General features: G+C 41.0%; 1 protein-coding gene and 1 pseudogene across 2 annotated transcripts in view; both read left to right on the forward strand.

The window, feature by feature from the left end:
* Positions 1–20,146, forward strand: part of LOC311491647 (low affinity immunoglobulin gamma Fc region receptor III-like) — a 293,642-nt pseudogene that overhangs the window by 184,774 nt on the left and 88,722 nt on the right. The window lies entirely within an intron of this gene.
* On the forward strand, positions 11,770–17,044 carry LOC311491823 (coxsackievirus and adenovirus receptor homolog). The gene is made up of 3 exons (XM_084549862.1): positions 11,770–11,871; positions 13,763–14,092; positions 14,338–17,044. The coding sequence occupies exons 1-3, from the start codon at positions 11,805–11,807 to the stop codon at positions 14,421–14,423; spliced, it is 483 nt and encodes a 160-aa protein (XP_084405988.1). The 5' UTR covers positions 11,770–11,804; the 3' UTR covers positions 14,424–17,044.

The raw sequence follows: 20,146 nt of genomic DNA on the forward strand, positions 1-20,146 counted from the left end.
TATTAATTGGTTGCAAGAAAAGAACACTCCAGGATAATTAGTAATAAAATATTTCCAGTGTTAATATCAAGTGCTTGATCTGTTTTCTACCACAACACAGGTTGTTCATGCAGATATCTTGACTGTGCATTTACGTCAACTAGATGTCACCTGATGTTTGAACTACTTGGTTCTAGAAGTAATAAAAGTCCTGTTAATTATCACAGAGACAGTTTTTGTTTCCCTCTTCTAAACACACGCCACCACACGCTGACAAAAGTGAGGAGTGATAATAACCAAGTCCAGAGAGATACTGCAGAGATCACATACATCCTGATGGCATGGTGTGGTCTGGAGAAAGACACGTTGGCTTTTCCACAGTTGAACATCAACTCCTGCCGGAGAACCTCAGGGCCGCAGAGACTGTTGATGTTTTTAAAAAGAGGCTCAAGACCCACCTTTTCAACCAAGCTTTTAATTGATTCTCTTAATATGTTTTTATGGTACGTTAGAAAGCATTTTATCTATATTGTTCCTTTCTATCCCATTTTACAGTTTTAGTCCCTCAGTTTTTAGCAATTTTTAGTTTTTAGTAGTTTTTTATCAGACTTTTTATTATTTCCTTTTCTATTTTGATTTTAATTATATGTTTTAACTTCATGTTTTAATTTTATGAGCTGAAAAGCATTTTATCCATATTGGTCGTTTTAGTCCTCGGTTTTTAGCCCCAGTGTTTCCTCATGGGGGCCGGCCACACTGGGAGTTGCGGCTGGTCTACTGTCGGGGGTGCTGTCCTGTGGGCGGCTCTGGCCCTGGTGGCTGGAGGGCTCTGCACCTTGGTGTGGGGCCTCCTGTCTGTCCGGGTCGGGGCTGTCTCTATGGCGGTGCTCCCTACAGTCGTGGGCTGGAGGCCCTCTCGGTGTGGTCGGCTCCCAAAGGTGGCTTTCTCCTTGCGCCGGGTCTTGGTGCCCGGCCATGTCTCTTGTCTCTTGTGGGTGTGTGGGTGGGGTGTGTGGGACATGTCTGTGTGTGTGTGTGTGTGTGTGTGTGTTGGGGGGGGGTTATGTTTGTGTCTCGTGTCTCTGTCTGTTTTTAGCCTCTGTGAGGCACTTTGTGTTGCTTTTAATAGGCATGAAAAGTGCCATATAAATAAATTTGATTTGATTTGATTTGATTTGATCAACATTTTATGTCATTCTGCTGTATAATTATGAGTCAGCCAACCTATCTCAAGTCATTCTGACACAGACCATTTACTTCCATTCAAACTGTCCTAACATTTGCTCTTTAATAACTCTACAAAAACATTTAGAGCCAGGCTTGTTGTTTCAGTTATTAATATTCTTGTTATTATTCATTTTTTCACAATTTATTATTTACTTCCTTTTGTTTATTTATCAGTCTATTCTCAACAGTTGTCACTGTGATATTTAAAGGTTTCATCTGATAACACTTCATTTCTAACACTTCCATTATTATCTGGATAGACTTGGTGCTAACATCTGCTACAGATTATTTCTCTTCTTAAAAAAGGAAAACAAGACACTTTTTCAAATCCGCTGCAATATCACAAAGAAGATCTGAAGAAAAAGACACATGCTGGTGTGAACTGAACTTTTTCTTCAAACTGTGCAGTGAACTGACTTCAGGTCAGTGAGGATCACTGTTAAGAAGAATCAAGTCAATGTTTTGTAGAGTTATTAAAGAAAAAAAGGTTTGAATGGAAGTAAATGGTCTGTGTCAGAATAACTTGAGATAGTTTGGGTCACGTTGTCTTAGTTAGTCGTCTTCATAATTATCCAGTAGAATGACTTGAGCTATTGTACAGTAGTACAGTACAGTGACTAAATAGTAGTCAGGGTCACTGTGACCCTGACTACTATTTATTTATTTATTTATTGAGACACATGCTTTTTGGCCTGTCCCAGCACCTGTACCGTAAGTACACAAGTAGTCGCACAAAAAAAATCCTGGAGCCTATCCCAGCTGTCAGAAATGATTATTATTTTGATTAATTAGTATGATTTACTTGTTACAGTCAGCACTAAAGACCTAAGGAGTGTAAATGCAAATAGAATTTATTGAGATGTGATGTATGTCTGTGAAGGTTCTCAGTCATCCAGGTCATGGTATATCCAAAAAAGATTCAAAAAAGGCAACTAGAACTAGAAACAGATTTTATTAAATTAAAGACATTAAACACTAAATGATGACTGTATATAAAACTATATAATGTAAAGCACCAACGTGGCCCTGTGATAGACTGGAGACCTGTCCAGCGTGGACGCCACCTCTTGACCAATGACAGCTGGGATAGACTGGAGACCTGTCCAGCGTGGACCCCACCTCTTGACCAATGACAGCTGGGATAGACTGGAGACCTGTCCAGCGTGGACCCCACCTCTTGACCAATGACAGCTGGGATAGACTGGAGACCTGTCCAGCGTGGACCCCACCTCTTGACCAATGACAGCTGGGATAGACTGGAGACCTGTCCAGCGTGGACCCCACCTCTTGACCAATGACAGCTGGGATAGGCTCCAGCCCGTCATCAAGACTACATGTCCCAGAATCCTTTGCTTCATTGCTGTTTTCCGTTTCCTGTAAAAGGAGCCAATAGGCGCGTTCGACTTGATGCAGATCTGTCTGAGTCTGACTTGACGTGATGCATGCTGGGTAGAACAAGTTCATTTTAACCAATCATATTCGAGATCTATGAGCATGACAACCCAGCATGCATCACGTCAAGTCAGATCTGCACAGATCTGCATGAAGTCGAACACGCCTAATGTAGTTTCAGTTTGGTTGAGTGATGGACTCTGGGCCAATCAGAAGTGACTTTGTGGGTGGGACTCAAGTTAAAGTGAGTGAGAGCAGAGTTTTCTGGAGAAGACTCACCTGGACTCACCTGTGTGTGATGAACGGTGTGTGCTGTGCTAACGTGGTGTTGAAGCTTTTTGCTGAACGTATGGGTGCAGGAGCTATTTAGCTGATTTGATTTATTCTGTGTAAGTTACCGTGTAGTTCTCTCTCATCCTGCAGTCAGGTGACACACCTTTGTTTTTACTTTGGAAAAGTAGCCAAGTGTTTAATGGACTTTGAGACGTGAACGTCTTGGTTAGGAAACTGTTAAGTGATAACACCAGGTGATGTCTGTCACTGAGGACGAAGGAGGACAGGAGGAGCAGCTGTAGTTGGATGTAAATCTGGATTACGACGGACTGGACTCAGCGTCCTGGACCTGTGTGATCATGGACGGTTCTCTTCATCACCACCTACCTGCTCATGGATCCTCACAAACTGGGAGGTTGAGTAAGTAATTAAGACAAAACATTGAACTGTATCAGCAGAAACTATTGTCTTCTGGGCCCCAACAATAAAGACCCCAAGAGCTTGGTTGTTTTATTTATTTCAACATTTCTTATTTTCTTATCTTATATCAATTTGAACATTTTCCTCTTGGGTTACTTTGATTTAATTCAGTATTAAACTTTCAGTTAATTTTATACAGTTAGAGTAGTTAAAGTATTTCAGTTTACAGTATTGAAGTTTTCAGGTACTTCATGTTGTTTTGGTATTTAAAGAAATGAACCTCATGTCTGTATTTATCTCTGTGTTAAGGGGTAAACTGATATTTACTTCATTTTGTGGTCGTTTGTGTGGTTGACCTACATATTTTAGATATTTATGGGAAAAAGGACATTTTTGTTGCTGTTTGCTTTAACAGAATATTTTAAGATGAAGAAATTCTAAATGAAAACCACCAGTAAATAAATAATTACTTTGAATTCTAATATTCACTCAAAGTGCGGATTTATATATTTACTAAGTTTACTCAAGAGTATTATTTGTTGCTTTGAGATTATGATTTACTGATATGTTTAAACCTGATGAACTATTTGACCTGAGAATTTAGCCAGTTCACCATCATCAGCTAAAACTCAGGATTCTCTTCAGTCATACAAAGAAATAGTTGAAATAGTGACCTGATCAATTAGAAGCAGAGGGTTACATGCAGTCAATGGACTGAACCAGAGGACACTGGAGAGACATTTAAATAAGAAGTGCCTATGAAAAGCCAGTGTGTCTTGAGTTGGTTGTAGAACAGTAACCTGAATGTGTTCAGATGAAGACGTAGATGGACCTAACTGTTGATGAGCTTCAAGAATAGAGCCAGTAACAATCAGTTCTAGACGACTGATGGTTTCAACATCTGTCTAGAGCGGTCTGAGGACTATCAACTGTTCATGTCACCAAAGAAGAGACATTAGAGTCCAGGAAGTGAGCAGTAGATGAAGTGTTGTGGTGAGGATCAGTGTTTGTTGATCTGTGATGGACTAAAGGTTTCTGACCTGTCTCATTCTGCTGCATCTGGATCAGGAGCTACTCTACAGTCTGACACAATACACAATACACACAATACACACAATGCACACATCAATACACACATCAATACACACACAACAATACACTCAAACACAAGCTCCATGTGTTCACATCACATCCAACTATTATGTGTGGATGGTTCTGTTGGGGCTGTTCTAATGAATGGACTAAAGGACACTTGATGACAGCAGTCCTAATCATTGACAAAGACTCCTTCATGTTCATGTCAGCTGGACTTGAACAGCCAGTCAGGCCGTGATGGCAGCAGCTGGAGACTCTGTTAACTATGAGTCTCATGTCCTGCTTTGTCTCCAGGTCAGGGACCAAAGTCTCTTTCAGGACGCTGACTGAGCATCCACACATTAGATGGAATCACTCTTCATTGGTGACGACAGAAGCAGACTCTGATTATCTGACAAACAGAACAGTGTTTCTGGCAGACACAACTTTCTATTTTTGTGATACTGAGCTACTGTGACCAAGTCAAGTCTCTTGTGGATCAATAAAGTTTATTCTAAGTTGAACTGCAGCTGAGCTTCAGTCTGAACAGCTGCTGAGTCCTGCAGAGGGCGCTGTTTCTGAGGTGAACTGAAACCTGCTGCAGACCTGCTTCAACTGAGCTCTAAGTCCTGGATCACTTCCGTCTTCAGCTGTGGAAGTCAACCATGAAGGTCAAGAGTCAGAGTGAGAGCAGATGAAGGTTCAGAGAGCAGCCCAGCTCAGATGTCTCAGTGTGCTGATGAGGAGACAGTCACGTCTTAGTGTTCCAGGATCTCTTCATCTTATTTTCACAAACATCAATGTGTCTCTGATTTACAGCAGGTCAGTGAAACACGTTCAAAGTTCCCAGTGAGCTGCCTCTGAGAAACACACTCACACATGTGGCAGCTGGACTGAGTTCTAGTCCCAGACATGAGACACAAGGACACACTGTCCTCCTCTCTCTCTCTGGTCAAAGTGAAACTGAAAGAAACTAAAACATGAATCCACAGTTTCAGCTGAAAGACTTTTATTGTTGTTATTGAGGATTAAACATCATTAGAGCAACATGTAGATAGAAAGCAGTTCCTGAGATAAAAACAACTTTAATTAAAACAAGACATTAAAAGAACACAATATAAAGAAGCTGACAGACAGACATCCAGCATGTCAACTAAGACACAGGCTGTTGACTGTTAGCCAATAGTAAGTAACAGTAATAAAAGACGATTGCAAACAGTCATAAAGGGCTCCATGCTGTGGTGAAGTCATCCCTGAGCGGGATGCAGAGGCATGAGCGGGTCAGACACGGCCTGAAAGGAGGCAAAGTGTCTGTGGAGGAATACTTTGGCTGACAAGTGAATGAGAGTCATTAACTTGGTAATCAGTAACCCTGATGAAGTTCTTTAGAGGACTTTTCAAGTTTGGTGAGAACTGGATGAACGGGCTAGGAGGAGTTGATTTTGCTTTGAGGAGCAAAATGTCAGGCATAAATGGGTGAGATATGAGCCAAAATGTAAATAGATTTTTTATAGCGCCGCCTGGCTGCAGGCATGTGTGTTGACACCTTAGCAAAGTGACATGCTAGGACTTCTACCAAGTTACCAGGTTTGATGCCTTTGACCCTGCAGTTTGTCCTGAGCAGACACTTTAGCTACACAGGAGGAAATGAATCATTAAGGCAAAGACCAAGAAGAAGAAGAAGATCAGTTCATTCATACATGCAGCATATCAATCAGACTAGACACTGTGAATCTCTTTCATGCAATATGTAAATGTTTTTTGTACGTAACATATTTGCCTGCCGTATTCTGTTTCATCTGAGTTTTTTTTTTTATCTTCTGCATCTTGCACTGTTGTTTCCTGCCGCTGTAACGCCCTAATTTCAAGTCTTATCTTATATCAACATGACACAGAATGGATCCTTCACACTGTTTCTATTGGTTTCTATTAATCACCAGTAATCATCATCCATTGTGTCTTTGTTGTGTAAATACTCAGTAACAGCTGATCTCTACCTGAGGATCAGTTTGATGAGGAAATGTTCATTTAGTAACAGTCACATTAGAACAAGACTAATGTTGAAACACACTGACACTGTGATGATGATGATGATGATGATGATGATGATGAGGACAGACTGCTCCTTCCACATGAAATAACATCACATATGTAACACTATAGGAATAAGTTTCAGGTATTTAGCGTTTAACAAATGATAAAAAGTTTGAGACGAGATGTTTGAAGAATTCTGGATTACTATTAAAAAGGAATGAAAAATTTCTTAGTGAAGATTGATTGTTTCTATGACTTGAGCTTCCACTGAGTCCTTCCTCTGTGGATACAGTCCTGCTGTTTGCTGAGTGTTGGAGGTCAGCTGCTACAGTGGGTTGCTCATGTCTGCTGGATGTCCAGCATTGTTAACTCCTGTCTGTCCTCAAGAAACAGCAGCAGGACACTCAGAGTTCAGCTGGACACTGATCTGAGACATTTAAAGCTGCTTAGGATCAGCTGATTGTTCAGGAGGAGGACGGTAGCGATGTTTACGTCTTCTGTAGATCAGAAAACCAACAACACCAACAACAAGAACACCAGCAACTATCAGACCAACAGATCCCTCATCTCCTCCATCCTTGTCTCCTCCCCCCTTGTCTCCTCCCTGCTTGTCTCCTCCGTCCTCCTGGTGTCCATCTGTGTGACCTGCAGACAGAAGCAGGTGTGAGGTGTGAGGTAGCTGATGAGTGAAGAACAAACTGCTGTCAGACATTATCTACTGCACTCTGATCACATCACTCAGACCAGCTGTTTTCTAGAAAGTCTCATCAACAACATCTTTCTAAAAGTCAAACATCTGATCTGAGATCTTTCTCTCTCACATCAACAACCAGGAAGCAGCTTCAACTCTGATCAGAGACAAAGACACAAACTCAACTCTACTCACTCACCTGGTGGAACTACTTCCAGTATGATGATGGTGATGCTGTGGTTTGTTTTAGTTCCAACATAACACTCATATGTTCCACTGTCCTCTATCGTCACATTCTTCAGAATCAGAGACACGTCTCCATCCTTCATCTGTCTGTCCTGTAGATCTACTCGGTTCTTATAAGATGGATGCTGGCTGATATTATCAAACCTCTCGTCACGATATAAAAGAAGATCTTGTTCTGGCTTTGGATCGATTCTTCTCCAGTCTACAACTATGACAGGATCATTGTTCAGAGCTTTACATGGTAGAGAGACAGTCTGTCCAGGTTCAGCTCTGATGGTTGTCTGTCCTGAAGGAAACAAGACAGAGCAGAGAGGTTAAAGGTCAACATGCAGCAGTCAGTCAGTGGGAGGAGCTACCAAAGAGAGGACACTGGTCTAACACAGGCTACTGAGCTAGGTGATGTTGTCTCATGCTGGAGTTGAAGTAAATAAATGTGGATCAACAGTTACTTTCACTGAAATCACTGCAGCTCAGAACAAAGAGAAGAAGTCTGAGTAGACGGTACGTAGGAGCCTGAACCAAGGACAACTCTCTGAGATCTACCTGCTGCTGAGTCACATCAACAAGGAAATGCATTTCAGACCAATCACAGCTGATACGGTCTGGGGTTACATTTCTGAGGAGGTGTATATCAGGCTACAGCGTAGCTGTCACTGAGACACTTCCTTAATGTTCTGCTAGTAACTGCAGCAGTAGCAGTCAGGTTTTACTTATATTTAAAATGATCAAACACAGCTGAGAGGTTTTCATTGGCTCAGGTGAGGACTAGCAGAGAGACCACAGCTAGCAGCTAGTGACCTCTGACCCCTACCCTACACCTGTCACTCAAAGCAGCCACGCCCCTAATTATGCTGAACTTTAAACCGTAACAATAATAATAATAATAAATGGATGAGTTATAAAAATAATTATAGATATATAGACCAAAACTAGTATTACCTGAAATGACAGAGGAAACACTGAAATCATTATTTTGGAGAAGAAAACCAAAAGAATGTGGTGGATGGACGACTGAGGACAGTAAACACTACACTCACAGTAGAAGAAGAAATGCTCCAAGGATTCAATATCTTTTTTCACATAAAACACATTTATTCATATCAAGAATATATTTCATCTGTAGTAATTAACTAGGAGTCACTCTGGAGTCGAAAGCAGATTCCTGTACCATTGACTTTACAGATGTCACCATGGTTACCACTAGTTATTTATACTATGAACATTGAAGCTGAAATCTGTTGCAACTTTTCATTTTTTTGTCCATAAACTATTTGACTCGAAACTGAATTGAATTAGATTCATTCGAGTGATATGAACACATGGAAAACAAATTTATTATTCAATTTATTTAATACAAAATAACAAACTTAACAGAATAAAATAGATATCTGTCCTGCTTAACTTTAAACTGTATAAATTAATATAAAACAACAGAAAGCAGAACATTCCTCTTGTAATAGTGTTAAATCCCAAGTCCCCACCTCACCTGTCTCCTCCTCAACTACCTCATCACTGACCACACCTACCTGGACCACACCCCCCTACCTTATATAACCCGGCCCCTCAGCCCTTTCCCCTCCAAACCATGCATGAGGACAAGGAGATACTGGATGTGAGTTTATCCATTTGGTTGATATTGCGTATTGTTTGAAGATTTATTCATTGTTTGTGTTTCATTACAATAGATTCCTGAGTTTAATCCTTTACCGAGAGAAAGTCAACGTGGATGCATTACTGATGCAAGTGTAAAGACAACCTAAGTTTTTATTATACATTTGATCCTCTAGATTTGTAATATCTTCTTTATTATTTTGCGTATAAACAAAAATCATTCAACTTAACCATTCATCAGCAACAAACAACTGTTAACTTCATCAAAATAAACTATTGGAACTTGGAACGCAGTCTGGATCCTGTGTTTAAATGTGCACCCAAAATCTGATGTTCAGTGAATCAACGACATAAGGATACATCTAGTTTACAATTTTTTTTTTCAGATAGTGCAATAAGAAAAGTGTTAGTAGAAGTTGTAGCTTTGTTGTCTCCTGGTATCTTCTTCTCAAGCAACAGTACCTCGACCAATCAGATGAGAGGGATTCCTGCTGTCATCTAACTGTGTTATCTTGCTCTAACTTGTAATAAGCAGACGATGCATGACAGCTGTTTTTTTTATATGTTCTTAACAGCTTTTCACATGTAAACAATCCCGTGCTACATCCATGGCTACGTAACACTGACGTCCCTCGCAGGGCTCGTGCGCATGGTCCAATACTGTGGCATGCTGGGTAATGGAGTTCTTATCTAACTATACTCATAACATCACAAGATCAGTGGTCAGAGCAGGAGACGGCCTGGGAATAAGTTTACCGTAAATGTTCATATAAAGTGTCCTGTTATTTATTCATTCCATTGACATTTTACACTATTTTTGATTCTCACGGTAATACGGGTCAGAGTGCGTCCTGTTTCAGATCAGTACGTACTTTGGGTTCTAAATACAGGATGTCACGGTTGGCAGCCCTATGTCCACCATGACTGTTCCTGACTAACTGATTGTTCAGTGTCGTTATGGAGAGGAAACCTTTCTACTCTAATCTTCTATACATGAACATCTTCTTAATAATATCTACCTCCACAAAAACACTCTTGATGAACTGCAGTTGCTGGTACTTCCGGGTACTTTCAGACCAGGAAGTTGTGACTCCTCGTCTCCGCCCGAGTTCAACACTTTTTATTAACAGATGTCTCATTGTACTGTTTAGTTTCCTCAATGTTTCTATCAGTCATGTAAAACTTGTCCAACTAGAACCGTTGAGGTTAAGGATCCACCCATAAATCGCTAGTAGACACTAAATTAATGTTGCGATTACGATTTCAGAAAAGCAGCGGTTGTTGAACATTCATCAGCTCCAACTCCTAAATGATCCTCTGACTTTAAAGAACACGGAGAAACTCAACACAACTGATGAGAGAGTTTTAGCAGAATAATAAGAGAAGGATGCCGACTTCAGAGAACAACGAGGAACGGACCGCCCATACCCGTTACAGTGTAGGCTCCTTGTGGGAGAACAAACCAAGTTAGTTTCACTGTCCAACAGCAAAACAAAGTGTTCATAGTGTCTCCTCAAACATGTGGTTGATCCAGATCTACTAGATCCAGTCACCCGCTTTGGTTTCAACTCACCAGCAGAGACAGAGACAGAGACAGACAGGACAACGCTCAGTAAAGTCACGCGGAGAGACGCTGATGTAACAGCAGCCATCTTGTCTTCTACGGTGGCCGTTAGGCTGGGAGAAGCATAGACATATATACATACGTATAGCCGGCAGTAACCTCCAGGTCTGAAAATTGAAGCCAATGCGGAAGTGTAATAAACTGCAGTTCATGGAGTGACCGCTAGAGGCTCCAACAGGGAGCAGATCCCCATAGACCCCCATGTTAAAATGCCCAACTTTACAGCAATATTAAACATGTTTACAGCCTGGTACAAAAAACGGTTTTAGTCTCAATGCCTTACTTCACTATTCATGACAACTGTACGGGGGGTGAATTTTTTTCTAACGTATTCGTTATTAATTATTTATTAAGGTTTAAAATTCTGCATAATTAAGGGCGTTCCCGCCTTGAGTGACAGGTGACGTATGGGCGCGGTCCCTTGGCGGTAGCTGCTAGCTGCTAGCTGCTAGCTTTGGTCTCTTCGCTAGTCCCCACTTAGCTAATTAGTGTCACGACCATCCAGCCGTGCTTGTAGTCAGTTTTGGAAAATTGTACCCGTAGATACCACTGAATGGCTTGTTGTTCAGTTAATTGTTCTAACAGACCTTCAAAGAAATCCACTCTTCAGTTTTTTCGGTGACTGAAACACTGGTTTTATTCTAAATATGTTCGTACTAATTAGCAAGCACTGGTGTTTGCAAAACAGGCGCGTTAGCTCAGCTCGTTAGCTAGCTCGTTAGCCAGCTAATGAATTAGCCTTCGTAATTCATTAGCTGCGATGTTAACGGGAGCACATTGCTGGTTGTTACGGTTATTAAACCGACTTGTATCTAGTAGCTTGTAGCTAGTAGCTAGCTGCTAGCAGCTACCATACCTCACCTGTCACTCAAGGCGGGAACGCCCTTAATTATGCAGAATTTTAAACCTTAATAAATAATTAATAACGAATACGTTAGAAAAAAATTCACCCCCCGTACAGTTGTCATGAATAGTGAAATAAGGCATTGAGACTAAAACCGTTTTTTGTACCAGGCTGTAAACATGTTTAATATTGCTGTAAAGTTGGGCATTTTAACATGGGGGTCAATGGGGATTTGCTCCCTGTTGGAGCCTCAAGCGGTCACTCGATGAACTGCAGTTTTTTGCACTTCCGCATTGGCTTCAATTTTCAGACCTGGAGGTTACTGCCGGCTATACGTATGTATATATGTCTATGCTTCTCCCAGCCTAACGGCCACCGTAGAAGACAAGATGGCTGCTGTTACATCTGCGTCTCTCTACATGACTTTACTGAGCGTCGTCCTGTCTGTCTCTGCTGGTGAGTTGAAACCAAAGCGGGTGACTGGATCTAGTAGATCTGGATCAACCACATGTTTGAGGAGACACTAAAAACACTTTGTTTTGCTGTTGGACAGTGAAACTAACTTGGTTTGTTCTCCCACAAGGAGCCTACACTGTAACGGGTATGGGTGGTCCGTTCCTCGTTGTTCTCTGAAGTCGGCATCCTTCTCTTATTATTCTGCTAAAACTCTCTCATCAGTTGTGTTGAGTTTCTCCGTGTTCTTTAAAGTCAGAGGATCATTTAGGAGTTGGAGCTGATGAATGTTCAACAACCGCTGCTTTTCTGAAATCGTAATCGCAACATTAATTTAGTGTCTACTAGCGATTTATGGGTCGATCCATAACCTCAACGGTTCTAGTTGGACAAGTTTTACATGACTGATAGAAACATTGAGGAAACTAAACAGTACAATGAGACATCTGTTAATAAAAAGTGTTGAACTCGGGCGGAGACGAGGAGTCACAACTTCCTGGTCTGAAAGTACCCGGAAGTACCAGCAACTGCAGTTCATCAAGAGTGTTTTTGTGGAGGTAGATATTATTAAGAAGTTCATGTATAGAAGATTAGAGTAGAAAGGTTTCCTCTCCATAACGACACTGAACACTCAATTAGTCAGGAACAGTCATGGTGGACATAGGGCTGCCAACCGTGACATCCTGTATTTAGAAACCAAAGTACGTACTGATCTGAAACAGGACGCACTCTGACCCGTATCACCGTGAGAATCAAAAATAGTGTAAAATGTCAATGGAATGAATAAATAACAGGACACTTTATATGAACATTTACGGTAAACTTGTTCCCAGGCCGTCTGCTGCTCTGTGACCACTGATCTTGTGATGTTATGAGTATAGTTAGATAAGAACTCCATTACCCAGCATGCCACAGTAGTAAGGACCGTGCGCAGGAGCCCCGCGAGGGACGTCAGTTGTACGTAGCCATGCAGGTAGAACGGGATTGTTTACATGTGAAAAGCTGTTAAGAAAATATAAAACAAACAGCTGTCATGCATCGTCTGCTTATTACAAGTTAGAGCAAGATAACACAGTTAGATGACAGCAGGAATCCCTCTCATCTGATTGGTCGAGGTACTGTTGCTTGAGAAGAAGATACCAGGAGACAACAAAGCTACAAGTTCTACTAACACTTTTCTTATTGCACTGTTACAAGAGGAATGTTCTGCTTTCTATTGTTTTATATTAATTTATACAGTCTGAAGTTAAGCAGGACAGGTTTCTGTTTAAGAAAGATATTTATTTTATTCTGTTAAGTTTGTTATTTTGTATTAAAAATAAATTATTGAATAATAATTAGTTTTCCATGTGTTCATATCACTCAGAAATATGAATCTAATTCAATTCAGGTTCGAGCCAAATAGTTAAAAAATCGCTTCACACACAAAAAAGGGCTAAAACAATCCACCACACCAGGAAGATTGAAGACAATCAGGTCTGCCAGCCCTGTTAATGAGGTGTCCCTTATTTATTATTCAGGAGTTGGTAACCCTAGGTGGACAATACCTCTAGTGTTTTGAATTGAATCAAAGAACTAAAAGGTTTGGGCTCTTGTATGTTTTATGGCATTTCCTTGTTGATGTGACTCAGCAGCAGGTAGATCTCAGAGAGTTGTCCTTGGTTCAGGCTCCTACGTACCGTCTACTCAGACTTCTTCTCTTTGTTCTGAGCTGCAGTGATTTCAGTGAAAGTAACTGTTGATCCACATTTATTTACTTCAACTCCAGCATGAGACAACATCACCTAGCTCAGTAGCCTGTGTTAGACCAGTGTCCTCTCTTTGGTAGCTCCTCCCACTGACTGACTGCTGCATGTTGACCTTTAACCTCTCTGCTCTGTCTTGTTTCCTTCAGAAAAGACAAACATCAGAGCTGATCCTGGACAGACTGTCTCTCTACCATGTAAAGCTCTGAACAATGATCCTGTCACAGTTGTAGAGTGGAGCAGAACTGACCTGAAGGAAGATGAATATGTTCTTGTATATCGTGATAAGCAGTTAGATCCAGACAACCAGCATCCATCTTATCAGAACCGAGTGGATCTACAGGACAGACAGATGAAGGATGGAGACGTGTCTCTGATTCTGAAGAATGTGACGATAGAGGACAGTGGAACATACGAGTGTTATGTTGTTCAGAGAAAATCAACCATCAGCATCATCAGACTGGAAGTAGATCCAGCAGGTGAGTGAGTAGAGTTGAGTTTGTGTCTTTGTCTCTGATCAGAGTTGAAGCTGCTTCCTGGTTGTTGATGTGAGAGAGAAAGATCTCAGATCAGATGTTTGACTTTTAGAAAGATGTTGTTGATGAGACTTTCTAGAAAACAGCTGGTCTGAGTGATGTGATCAGAGTGCAGTAGATAATGTCTGACAGCAGTTTGTTCTTCACTCATCAGCTACCTCACACCTCACACCTCATTCTGTCTGCAGGTCACACAGATGGACGGAGGAGGAGGGAGGAGACAAGGAGGGAGGAGACAAGGACAGAGGAGACAAGGAGGGATCTATTGGTCTGATAGTTGGTCTGTTGTTGTTTTTCTGATCTTCAGAAGACGTAAACATCATTTGAATCCTGATCCATACCAGCCTCCTCCTGAACAATCAGCTGATCCTCCAGCTTCCAGATGAACTCTGAGTGTCCTGCTGCCATGACTGAGTATTTGTTTCAACATTAGTCTCGTTCTAATGTGCCTGTTACTAAATGAACATTTCCTCATCAAACTGATCCTCAGGTAGAGATCAGCTGTTACTGAGTATTTACACAACAAAGACACAATGGATGATGATTACTGGTGATTAATAGAAACCAATAGAAACAGTGTGAAGGATCATGTTGATATGCTGCATGTATGAATGAACTGATCTACTTCTTCTTCAGTCTCTAGTAGAACAGCTGGGTTCTGTTGGGTTCTTCCTGTTCTAATGTTTTTGGCGTTAGAGCTGCTCTTGGTTTTTCAGGTTTTTTGTTTAAGACATATTTTCTAGACTTTATTGCACATTATTGCTTTTATTATTGTTACTGTTATTGTCTTAATTGTTTATAGTCTAAATGTTCTTATATCCAATCAAATCCAATCCACTTTATTTATATAGCACAATTTAAACAATTACAAGGTTTCCAAAGTGCTTTCCAACATGAAACACAATAAAACACAATAAATAAATAACACAATAAAAACACAATAAAATATTAAGTAATAAAGATGTGCACGCATACACAAAAAATAAAATAAAATCACATAAAATCAACACTCTACATGGTGTTAAAAGCCAAAGAAAAGAGGTGGGTTTAAAGAAGTGTTTTAAAATGAGCCAGTGAGGAGGCCTGTCTAATGTGCAGCGGCAATTCATTCCACAGTTTTGGCGCTGCAACCGCAAACGCTCGATCCCCTCTGAGCTTAAGCCTAGTTTTAGGCACCGTCAGGAGCAGCTGGTCAGCTGACCTGAGAGATCGGCTAGGGGTGTAGGGATGCAGAAGCTCAGAGAGGTAAGGTGGGGCAAGGCCATTCAAGGCTTTAAAAGCAAATAAAATAATTTTAAAATGGATCCTAAAATGGACAGGCAGCCAGTGGAGTGAAGCTAAAATGGGTGAAATGTGCTCATACTTGCGTGTACCAGTTAAAAGACGTGCAGCAGCATTTTGTACCAGTTGAAGACGACTGATCGAGGACCCACTAACCCCCATATAAAGAGCATTACAGTAATCCAGCCGAGTGGTCACAAAGGCGTGGATTACTGTCTCGAAGTGTTGTCTCTGAAGGACTGGTTTGATTTTTGCCAGCTGCCTTAACTGAAAAAAGCTCGACTTCACCACAGCTTTAATTTGGCTATCAAATTTAAGCGCTGATTCTGTGCTGTGCTAAGTTTTAAAACCGGATTGGAAAATCTCAAGAATATTTTGTTCATTTAAAAAGTCCATGAGTTGGGAACAAACAATCTTCTCTAAGATTTTGGAGAAGAAAGGCAATTTAGAGATTGGCCTGAAATTTGCCAAAAACAGTAGGATCCAGCCCAGGTTTTTTTAACAAAGGTTGCACAACTGCATGTTTAAAATTTACAGGGACCACTCCAGAGGACAGACTGCTGTTGATAACTGTGAGACAAGATGGCCCAATAGTGGGAAAAACCTCCTTAAAAAATCGAGGTGGGACAGTATCATCAGGGGAACCTGAGGGCTTCAAATGACTCACAATTTCCTGGACAAAGGGAAGAGTCACAGGGTCAAACGTGTCCAACACAGCAGAGCAGGGGACAAACACTGAAGGATCTGAGGCAGGAGGTGAAATAAGTGCTCTGGTAGAGGTGATTTTGTCAATGAAGTGGTGAAGAAAGTTCTCACACAGCAGGGGAGGCCTCAATTCCAGTCTTATATTGTTATTTAACCATCTGATGACAAGATATTCTTCTTTAAACTCACCTGGAACCCGTCTGAGAAGAGAGAGACACCAAGATGGAGGAAGAGAGTTTCCAGAGTTCCAGTCTGAACCAGGAAGTGGTTTGATCTCGGTGGTCCTGAAGGTCAAGACGCAGCAACATTTCAGATTACAACACTTCTTGTTTCTGATTGGACAGAATTCATGCTAAAATATAAGCATATCAAGAATGACATATATGTATGTCCTCTTAAAGCCATCTGGTCCTCCATTCTTTCCAACGTGGTTTAAAACTCGCGCACAGACACAGCTGAGCAGAAACAGGAAATGACGTTACACTGTTAGGTTCTGTCCAATCAGAAACAAGAAGTGTTGTCCCTACACTTCATCTGAAATGTCGTGTTTTGACCTTCAGGGCCACCGTACTGATCAGAGTTCTTCCTCTAAATGTTGAAGCTCCTCCTCCATCTTGGTGTCTCTTGTTACAGGAACAGATTTCCTGTGTGTCTTAGTTGACATGCTGGATGTCTGTCTGTCAGCTTCTTTCTATTGATCTCTGTTGCTTGTGTTCTTTTAATTAAAGTTGTTTTTATCTCAGGAACTGCTTTCTATCTATGTTGCTCTAATGTTGTTTAATCCTCAATAACAACAATAAAAGTCTTTCAGCTGAAACTGTGGATTCATGTTTTAGTTTCTTTCAGTTTCAGTTGGATGGAGAAAAGAAGAGGAGGATCAGGGACTTAGTTTGATGACAAGAAGATGAGGAAGATGATTTTCATGTCAGAATAAAAACCCACTGAAGACATGAAAATGCTGTCTGACTTGTGTTCCTCCTGCTGTGTTCATGCTGTGGATCTGATCTCCAGTCAGGACCAGCCTGGTAAACAGCCTGGTCCTGACTGGAGATCAGGGACTGGGACTTTCTCTGAGAGGAAACATCAGTTTCAGTTGGATCCAGAATCTTTTTTCCACCACTAGTGGTGGGCAGTTGTGGACAGTAACGAAGTAAATTTACTTGAGTACTGTACTTAAGTACAGTTTTTGAGTATCTGTACTTTACTTGAGTATTATTTTTGGGGGATACTTTTACTTTCACTCCACTACATTTGAAGGACAAATATTGTACTTTTTACTCCACTACATTTCTGTTGATGCTCTCGTTACTCGCTACTTCTGAGCTTACGTCAGCTGATTATTTTATTATTATTATTATTATTATTTCCAAATTCTGAGAAAATAAACTGTTTCTGCTCATTCGCTACGTCATGCCATACAATCCATACAATGCAGGAAGAAACTGGAGAAACACCTGGAGAAACTCCCACCGAGCACCCGTGGCCTTACCTCAGACCCATGTTTGAGATTCTTGCCACAAAAACTGACTCGTTTCAGTTTAAATGTTTGTCGTGCTTACCGCGAACAAATTATATCACGGCCTCGTCTTCCAACATGAGAAAGCACGTCGCGGTATGTAAAGTAGCTACTGACATTAGCTAGCTTAATGTTTGTTAAATTGATGATGAACATTTTAAACGTATTTGACCGAGCTCGTAGTGAGAGAGAGAGAAGCTGTCTGCAAGAGAAAGAGAGAGGCTGTGGATGGTAGAGTGGATTGTATAATGACAATAAAGCTACTTTCCTTTCCTGTATTTCCTGAGATACTTTTTAAATACTTTTACTTAAGTATTTTTTAAGCAAATACTTTAGTACTTTACTTAAGTAAAATTTTGACTAAGCTACTTTTACTTGTATTGGAGTAATATTTGACAAGGAGTATCTGTACTTTTACTCAAGTAGTGAAGGTGTGTACTCTGTCCACCTCTGGTGGTGGGAAAAGAGATTCATTGAACCGGCCACCAAAGACGCCTCAAGACGCCTCATGAATCTAGAGTCTATTGAACCAGCTCAGTTGAGTCCTACCACGTTTGATTGATATATAATCAATAAACGACACCATTCAAACATCTTACATCTCACTCGGCACAGAAACAAAATGTTCTACCTGACTTGACTACTAGCAAACTAAGACACTGACTCACTTACAGACAATACGCAGAGAAACTAAACTTAACTGACTCATAACCGCTGCTCATGGATCCCTGCTTAACCGTAACGACGATAAGTTTGGTTTCTCTGCAGAGTTGGTGAGTGAAGCTCCATTCTCATCTCAGAGAAAACACCAATGCTCGTAATCTGTTGCCGCCTATAGCCAGTCTAAAGATGGAAAAAGCTAACCATATTTTAACATTTAGACCATTAATTACAGACAAGAATGTCTGTCTTCTTCTAGTAACATTATGATACTGAATCTGACTGGAGCCTATGTTGTGAGTGCATTAATATCCTACTCTGCATCCACTCCACGTACATTTGGAGAAATGTACGTCAGAAGAAAAAGTGTTATTTCGTAGTAGTGACCCTGTACCTCAAAGGCAGACCTCTCCAGGTTGGAGAAGCTGATCAAGCGGGCTGGCTCTGTGGTTGGCACGAGGCTGGACCCTCTGGCTACTGTAGCAGAGAGCAGGACACTTAAAAAACTAACGAGTATCCTGGACAATGCCAGCCACTCTCTGCACACGACCATTAGTAGCCAGAGAAGCACCTTCAGCGAGAGGCTGCTCCTCCCAAGGTGCAGGACAAATAGACTGAGGAACTCCTTCGTCCCCCGTGCCATCAAGCTGTACAACCACCACTCACTTGGGGGGAGGAGGACAAAAAGGAAAGGGGCTGAATGACTTTTTTAATTAACCTACAACATGTGCAATAATGATGTACCTGGTACTTCTATATTTATGCAACAACCATTTATGTACAGTCGTCACAATATTTATTTTTATTTATTTTTATTTTTATTACTATTATTATTATTCTTTACTGGGTGTTTGGTATTTGAGCTTATTGTAATGTTTCCTACATGTATGTCTGACAGTGCTGTATGCGATGGAGATGTCAATTTCCCTGCGAGAACCTCCCAAAGGGATCATTAAAGTTGTCTATCTATCTATCTGTCTATCTATCTGTCCTCATTCATTTTTTAGCACAGTTTAATTTTGAGCTTTAGGTTTTGGCTTATGTAAAATACTTGATATGATTTTCAGTGGCTTTGTATCACAACTGATAAATGAAAATAACAGGTAACTGTTTACTATGCTTTATTATGTCTTGAGTGAAACACTTTCTTTTGCAATTGGGCCATTTTGGGTCAAGTGACTCAAGTGACTCACAAAACCTGGCTCATATCAGTGAGTGATTCGGACTGATCCAAATCTCTCAAAAGATCTGGCTTTTACATGACTATAGTAGTGACAGAGGGGGAAACAGAGCAGTAGGAGCTCAGAGAGAGCTTCAAAAAAAGTTGGAGGGTGGGGTACTCTCCGCTGAGAGGGGGAGTCCCTGTACGTGCAGCTCAAATGTTTTATGTTTAAAACTGGTTTAATTAAACATTCATTGATATACAACTTTATAGTGTTTTTTGTTGCTACATTGTAGCACTATTTTCTGTATCTACTTAAAGAGGAACTATGCAAGATTTTTACCTTTCTTATACACTTAAAACCCAGTCTGATCCTTTTTAAAGTCACACAGGTGGGGCCTCAATGGGTCCCAGGTACATTGCCCAGTTGGGCCCTATTTAAGATCGTGTCTGATACTTCTTAGTGCTCATGTGGGCAAAGATATGGGGCCTACATGTGTCCTGTGCAACTCACCAAGTTGGGCCCCACCTAAAAACCAGTCAGAACCAACTTGGAACCCATATGGGCAAACACAGGTGAGGCCACTGCGGACAAACCCACTTGGGACCCTTATCAGCAGCCCAAATTTAACCCTTATGGGCCCCACATGGACATGCTGGCTGGGTCTGAGCA

Source organism: Chelon labrosus, assembly GCF_963514085.1.
Source record: "Chelon labrosus genome assembly, chromosome: 1".
Taxonomy (NCBI): Eukaryota; Metazoa; Chordata; class Actinopteri; order Mugiliformes; family Mugilidae; genus Chelon; species Chelon labrosus.

Bases quoted from the DNA above. Each gene is read 5' to 3' on its own strand.
- LOC311491823 (XM_084549862.1), top strand. From the start codon at position 11,805: ATGGCTGCTGTTACATCTGCGTCTCTCTACATGACTTTACTGAGCGTC. The intron at 11,872-13,762 runs GTGAGTTGAAAC...TGTTTCCTTCAG, and splicing joins CGTCCTGTCTGTCTCTGCTG to AAAAGACAAACATCAGAGCT. The intron at 14,093-14,337 runs GTGAGTGAGTAG...TTCTGTCTGCAG, and splicing joins ACTGGAAGTAGATCCAGCAG to GTCACACAGATGGACGGAGG.